The sequence below is a fragment of the Lepisma saccharinum genome, chromosome 6 (genome assembly GCF_977018435.1).
Source record: "Lepisma saccharinum chromosome 6, izLepSacc3.1, whole genome shotgun sequence".
NCBI classification, from domain to species: domain Eukaryota; kingdom Metazoa; phylum Arthropoda; class Insecta; order Zygentoma; family Lepismatidae; genus Lepisma; species Lepisma saccharinum.
In genome coordinates this window covers 69,826,472-69,834,361 of record NC_139234.1, presented here as the reverse complement: position 1 = coordinate 69,834,361, position 7,890 = coordinate 69,826,472, and the positions used below count along the sequence as shown (strand labels likewise).

General features: G+C 38.5%; 1 protein-coding gene across 1 annotated transcript; it reads right to left on the bottom strand.

Annotated features, from left to right (window-relative positions):
- Nucleotides 1-832: 832 nt before the first annotated feature.
- Nucleotides 833-7,366, bottom strand: LOC145989447 (uncharacterized). Its single transcript, XM_083124789.1, has 2 exons — nucleotides 7,321-7,366; nucleotides 833-6,191 (listed from the first exon to the last, which is right to left on the bottom strand). Exon 2 carries the CDS (start codon nucleotides 6,177-6,179, stop codon nucleotides 5,658-5,660), a length of 522 nt encoding a protein of 173 aa, XP_082980915.1. The 5' UTR covers nucleotides 6,180-6,191; nucleotides 7,321-7,366; the 3' UTR covers nucleotides 833-5,657.
- Nucleotides 7,367-7,890: the final 524 nt, after the last annotated feature.

The window sequence follows — 7,890 nt, the reverse complement described above, 5'->3', positions numbered from 1 at the left end:
AAAAGAGTGAAGTTCCCTAAAAATCATTGCTTAAATTTGAATTTATGGTGTTAATGCAATAATTAACACATATTATTGTGGCTAAAATGAAATTATATGTGTGAAATACATAATTTTTTGTTGACTTTCATTTTCCAGGGGGGCCACGGTCCCCCTTGCCCCCCTTCCGGACGCCCATGCATATCTAGCATGGACGTAACTTAGGGCCTAACTTTGAGGGAGCAGAATCGAACTTGGGGCTTAACTTTGGGGGGGGGGGGGGGTAGACTCAAAAAGTTTTCTATCATAAAAATAATGTCCAGGATTATTTGCTAAATAACTGTGACATTTGTGAAATCACAAATATTACTCTTTATTACTTTGCTCCTCAGGTCCCAGGAGGTTAATAAAAGTACCCTTAATGTGTAAATATTCATAAACCTGAAATTTGGGGGACAAGTGCCCCCCCAGGGCCCGCCAAGTTAAGCCTATGCATCTACATACTTTGGTGTGAAATTAATAGTCTATAGCAGCGGTTCTTGAACTTTCCTACACCGCGGACCCCTTTCAGATATCACTCGCCCTCGCGGACCACCAAGAATTAACTCAAAGTTTAAAGCCCGGAATTTGCATCATACATATTTGTATCTAGTGTTTCATCACTGATTTTCACCATTTAAGGAAGGGAAAATTAAATGAACGCATGCATTTAATTTTATTTGCATTTTATTGTAATGTTAATTGTAGCAATTACATTCAATTAATTAAAAGTATATAAAATACAACTTTTGTATTAATAATACTAACAAGAGATGACACAACACTACTTGTTAATCTTATTTCCTGTGAAAGAGATGATGCTGCATTTCACTGACAAGTCGTGATACAGTAGGCCTATGTAACATTGTTATTCGTACACATAGAATTTCCGTGGAAAAAATGTCATATCTACTAGTAAATATAATCGATTTCATATGTACCTGGAAATTAATGTTAATGAAGGTTTCACCAACAAATGTCAATAAAAATGTATGTTCAAAGTGTATAAACAAGAGAAAAACACGCTGTTTCATGCAACATTGTTATTCGTACAGGCAAGAGTTTCAATCTTCCTCGCATACAGCGCCACCGCTATTCGGGCGATTTCGTGCAGTTTGCAACTTGGTAATAAGTTTGAACATGCAGGCGCGCTCCCCGACAAGTGGAATACTGGCGTAGGTATTGTTGTAGGCCTATCGTCTATCTATCAGCGTGTTCGAAATGGGCAAGGTGAAGGAATTTAGTTCCGATCTGAAGGATGTTATTATAAATTTGGCCCTTAGAGGTTATTCGTTAAGAAAAATTGGACAAACAGTCAATAAATCACACTCCACAGTTCAATACATAGTAAACAAATTTAGAGAGCAAGGTTCAACACAGAATGTGCCGAGAAAACCAAAAGAGGAATTTAGGTAAAAATGGCAAAGTTAAAATGGCAAGCGGAAAAAATGTTATAAGGTGGAGGAACAATTTCAAGTGTCGAGGAATTCTAAAAACAAAATTATTGAAACAAAATCCTGTGTGTTCCTATGACCATAATCATTCGCCTGAATATGATGCTGTGAAGGTTTAAGAAAATCAAAATATTAACCCTCCCTTCATATGAAATGTCATTATATGCTAGAAAAGAATATTGCGCTACGAAGTTCAATAGAATATACATATAACACCCGAAATAATGAGCTTCTAAAGCCATACTTCACAACACGTTGACTACCATGAGACCCAAAAGTGGGTCTCAAGTATCGTCATTCATGAAGCCGTGATACCCACTTCTGTGTCTCACCTCATCAATTGCTTCAGGCCGCGATACCCCTATATGGGTTTCACTTGTCATTTGCTAACATGTTCAAAGATATTGTTTTGGCTCCAGAATGTTACACTATACTCGTAGCCTGGCCCTAGATAACAACAGGCGATTACAACAATGGCGTACAAATGGCCGTAACATTGTAGTAATAAACCTAGTGCTCTGTGATTATTTATGATGACTTTTTTTGTTGATTTTCAATACAACAGGCCACATTAAGAAATGCATCGTTGTTTGACATTTGTTGTATTTCAGGCAAGAATTAAACAAAGAAGGAGAAAAATAAAGGAGTGTAGATTGCATTTCGTGCAATATTTTATGGAAGAAGCACTTCTGTTGTATGTTCTGTTGACGATGTATGACCAAGAAACAGAAAATATGCGTCCAACACTGGACGAGCTTGAAAGTTCAAGTGATTGAAGTTCGTTATTTGAAAAAAAAAGTCATTTACAAAAAAAAGTGAATTTATGGGTCTCATGGCCTTCTGAACAAAATTCTCTTCTCCAGGCCACAATACCCAAAACTGGGTCTTAAATTTAAATTGAATTTTCAACGGTTTTTGAATTGTTTTGAAATTTCTTGTGCTTCACAGATCTAATGATACCAACTTGATCCATTTTCACATTTTTTCATACTTGGCCCCACGATGTCATTCAGACAATCTGGCCTTGGCAGTCAACGTTTAACATCAGTTCAAGAGGAACCCGAACATATGGCAATTAAAATATTCAATAACCTACCAATGATATTAAAGCAGGAAATATGACAAGTTTCAAAAACAATTTTTTTAAAAAAACTATTAGTTAATAAGGAATATTATAGAGTTAGTGAACATCTAGATTGTAAATTATAGAAATGTTGTAACTATATTTTTTATCTGAACTGTACTGAACCCTCCAAATACCAATGTATATGGTTTATATGGAGTAATGCAATTCAAATTTGAACATCCTACAGAGTAAAGACTGTAGGCTTTATTGTGGAAGCTAATCAGGTGCATCCAGCAAGAAAATGAAGCAGTGGTAGCGATCATTCTGCACGCTGAGAGAGGACAACTGCCAAAGAAGAAAACTTGCCATTTTCACTTTGGCCATTTTTTCCGTTGCCATTTTTACTTGGCCATTTTTACCGGACACCCAAAAGAGAGACGGTTGAATAAACGTGCTGAACGCTTTATTTTAAAAAGAGTGCGAGTGTTCCTCAGTTACGACCGTTAGTAGAAAATGTTGCTGGCAAGATGATGTTCGATCAAACTGTCCGACCTGCCTTGTGGAAGCATGGATATCATGGCAGAATACCACGAAAGAGGCTGTATGTAAATAAGGTGAATCGCAGGAATATGCTTTCATTCGCGAAAGAGCACATCCACAAGGACCAGGAATTTTAGGATAGTATCATATGGTCAGACGAGTCCAAGATTAATATATACGGGTCAGATGAGATAAATAAGGTCTGGAGAATATCAAATAAAGACAATGATCACATTAACACAGTTCCAACAGTTAAACACGGTGGTGGGTCATTAATAATTTGGAGCTGTATGTCGTCCAAAGGTGTTGGTACCATCCAGTTTATTGATGGTATCATGGATGCATATATCTATTTGGACATATTGAAGAACAATGTAAAGCAGAGTGCCCCAAAAATGGACATACCGCCTATCTACAGATTCCAACAAGACAATGACAGTAAGCATAAGGTTCGCGTTAACATGCATTGGCTAATATGGAATGTGCCCAAACTACTACAAACACCAGCTCAAAGTCCAGACTTAAATCCCATTGAGCATTTATTGGCAATTTTGAAAAGGCGAGTCCATAAAGCAGGCGTCAAGTCCAAACAAGAATTGAAAACTGTTGTGCAAGCCGAGTGGAATAAAATAAGCTCTGAAACATGTCGGAAACTGGTTAATTCCATGAAGAAGAGGTGTCAAGCAGTAATTAAAGCCAAGGGATAGGCATCAAAGTATTAGAACTGTCAGTCAATTTGCTCTGAATATACTTTTTTCTTTTATATTATTAAGTGTACGAATAGAAAAGTTGTTTCTCTTTCAGTTTCATTTAATTTATTATTGTCATTGGTTATACAGAATTTGGGTAAGATTTTATGTTCCTAATGATATTAGTTATTGAATTGTAAAGAAACAATTTCAAAAGAGTGTATTTCCTTTCAGATATTAAAGCATTTTCTTTGAAAATCCATGTGTACGAATAAGAATGTTACACACTGTATATCGGGCTTAATGGTGGAAACCTGAATCCTAAGTTCTGATTCTATATTTTCCAAACGGTTTCTGTAGGGGAAGGTGGGGGACTTTGCAACACTTTTCAGTTTATTTTTTTTTATTCAAAAACTGTTACAGTTGGAACAAGTTACAAATATGCCATGAAATGGTACATCTTTTGGCTACTTAAGAAACAAATATGAAATTTTAATTTTGAACCTCAAGTGAGAAAAGTCTGTTAATTTAAAGCAGGTCCGAGTGTTGCTATGTGCCCCATGCATGGGGTAAGTTGCAACAGTGTTTGGGGTACGTTGCAACAGGGATTATGCGTTGTCTGAATGACACTATTTGCAATCAATGCACACATAATAAGGATTTCTCTCCGCGCACAGCCAATGGGACCACATTTTGCATTACTTGCACTGCACCCAGTCTTCTTCTTCTTTGTAGGATTCTCCACACACTAAACAGTGATATTCTTTGCAAGAACTTCGGAATAATATTTTCTTGCACATAATTTTCTTCTTGCCCTTTTCATTTGCACTACTCTTTTTTGCATCTTCCAAAGACTTTTTTTCAGGTGTGTCTGTTAGAATGGCACTTCGTTTACGTTTACGATTCGTCGTTTTCCTGGGTTCAGCCTTTGGGTATGGACGAACATTTTCAGGAGAGAAGGAAACTTTAGGTCTACTCACTACTGAAGACATTTGTGTGCCACTTGGACCCGGCATTTCAATTTGCGAAAGCAAATGTTCATTTTGAACATCACCTGAAGATGATTTAGTTGGCAGTGCATCGCACCTGGCAGTTTGGACTATGTCATCACTATCAGATACGGGAGGCCTACTATCTACCTGTCCTGCTGGATTTGGTCGATCTGAAACGAAACACGACGCAAAGTCGCTTTCTTGGAATACCTCAGAATTGAAGGGAAATATTCCTGTTTGAACAAAACCTGATGTTATGTTGGTAGGGGTAACTGTATTCAAAAATGCTGTTTTAACTATCTGTGGTATGTCGTAGATTGTAAGAGTTTTTCCTGGATTATTCTTATGCCAAGAATCAATTGCTCGGCCACACACTTTCTTAAATGGACCAAAAACACTGACATCTAACGGTTGTAGTCGATGCGAACAGTGTGGAGGAAATGACAAAAGGGTAATATTATTATTTTTGCATTCATCTAAAGCTTCACAGCTGAGATGGGAAGAGTGATTATCGATGAAAAGATGCACAGGGGAGTTTTCGTTAGGATTCACCTGAGAAATGAAGTGTCAAATGAATTGGACAAACGTTCCCTCAATCATCCAACCTGAACCAGTAGCTGCTCCAATGCAGTCTGTTGGGCCATCTCGAATGAAATGGTCCCGAAAGTTCTTACGTGGAAATATTAGCATTGGAGGTATAAAAGTCCCTTGAGCACTAACTGCCACTGCAACTGTCACAAGTTCACCTCTTTCTGCACTGCTCACTATGCCAATCTGTTTTGTTCCTTTTCGAGCTACAACCTTATTTCGTTTCATGACAGTTGTGACACCAGTTTCATCAATGTTCCAAATTCTTGAGGATGAATAATTGTTTCTGGACAGAACTTCGGAAACTTTGTCAAAAAAACATGCGCACATTTTCTTTGTTGAAACTGGACATTCGTGCTAAAGAAGTTGATTCAGGAAAGCGCACCGAAAGATCTTTGTTTCTCTGTAGGAATCCCCTGAACCATTCAATACCAGCCATTCCGTTTACAGACCACGATGAAGGAGCACTTATATCAAACTTAACTGCACAGAGATGAGCCAATTTTCGCACTTCCTGTGGTGTTAGTCCAAACATAATCTCACTGGAACGCTGCAAGTACATTTTGAAGATATTCTCTTCTTCCTCTGAAAACACTTTCCACGGTTTCGCATAACCACAACTTATGTTCTGTCCCTCACGAGGACCACTTTCTTGTAATTTCTTCTTTTGTATGTATCTTGAGAGGGTTGAATAATGAATGTTGAACTCTGCAGCCACTTGTCTTAAGCTGACATTTTTGTCATCTTCGTGTTCCAGGACTAAATTTGCTGCTCTATCCATCACATCAGGCGGTGTAGTCCCCTTTTGGGTCTTCCTCTTGTAGTTCCTCATCTTGCAGGCTACCTGAAACAATAGAAATAACAATAATACGGCAACAATTATACAGCAATTCGACAACAATAGTTTCGGCGGGAACATAAGAAGGAACAATCTTTTAAAAATAAATCTGCAAGACGAAAGAGACCATATCAGAAAGCATAACAATATTAATGTTTCGTGCTGCTAGTAGAAATTACATGCACATGATTATAAACAAAAAATCATTCACAATTTATCTAGCACCACTTAGTGAAATATAGTGTTTTCTTGCCGTACTGACGTGCGTGTAATTTTGTATAAGAATAAATAAGTGAAAATTCAAAACGTGTGTTGGTTACTGAATATAGGACTAAATATATGCGATCACATTTTTCTTTTACTTGAAAATATTGTAAAATTAGTAAACAATAAACCGTATTTCGATTTATCACATTCGGGGAAGCGATTTTACAATACAGGGAATTTCTCCATTTTGTTTGAAATTCGGCATACTCACTAATTTTGACCCCCTAATCACGAATCTGCAGTCAAAATTTGGCGCTCACACGTGGAAATAGCAAAATAATCGAAATTAAGTTCTTATTTCCACACCCTCGATTTCCGAATTTCCCGCCGGTTCCGGGCTCCGCCCCTGGGGTAATCGACCTACCGCCCCCAACCGCTATCGCGGCCCCGCCTATATCTATAGACTCCCTGTTAAGGGCATGTTAGAAAGTGGCCGGATTCACCTGCCCCGAAATAAGCGCCAAATTTATACGTGAGCGCCAAATTTTAAGTGCAGATTCGTGATTAGGAGACCCAAATTAGTAAGTAACCGAAAATTCAAACAAATTGGAGAAATTCCCTGTATTGTTAAATTATTCCCATTCGGGACAGTGAACAATTACATTCAATATCTTATTCAAGCGCTGGTCTGTCATGGGGCAGTTTGCAACATTGTGGGGTTAGTTGCAACATCTGTTGCAACTTGCCTCACCGACATGTTTGATTACGAAAGCTATTCTTGCCTCCACAAAAATTGCATAACATAAAAAGCAATATCACTTTCCACACCTTCAATAAACATGCTTTCAATTGACCACATGTCGCATGCTGTGGTCATTTATAGGAATTGCGTATTAAAAACTGTAAGAGATTCTTAAAAATTACTCACCTTCCTCAAAATTCTTCTTTCTTCCTCCACTCTGAAAACATCTGAAAAACTGGTGTAACTAGTGATGGGTCGTTCGTGAACGAGTCGTTCAAAAGTAACGACTCTCTCTTGTGAGCGGTGAACGACTCGTTCACCAGAATTGAACGACACGTTCAAAGAGTCGTATGTGTGCCACGACTCCTCCGCCCGCCAAGCAACTATTATTCCATTATTCCCTCTCCTTTCCACGAATTTTGCGAGGAAGGCGCATGCGCAAGTGTATACTCGCCTGGCGGCCGGAATTTTTGAAAGAAAGCAAGTCGATTCTGCGGCCAGCAAATGGGGACTGGAGAGGAGAGGGAGGGGGGGTCCTCTCTGTTCCTTTTCCCGTAAAGCTGGCTGAAACGTGCCGTGTACGATGAGAGGGGAAGGAGCATGCTCGCGAGTGTTGTTTGCAGAGAGAGAGCGCGCAACCTCAGCCCATGACGGGCAGCGAAGAACAGCCAACAAATTTGTCCTGTAGTTTCAAGTTCGGCCAAACCATTAGCGCTAAAATTACAAGAAATTAAATGTTAGTAAAAAATATTAGGG

Bases quoted from the DNA above. Each gene is read 5' to 3' on its own strand.
- LOC145989447 (XM_083124789.1), bottom strand. From the start codon at position 6,179: ATGAGGAACTACAAGAGGAAGACCCAAAAGGGGACTACACCGCCTGAT.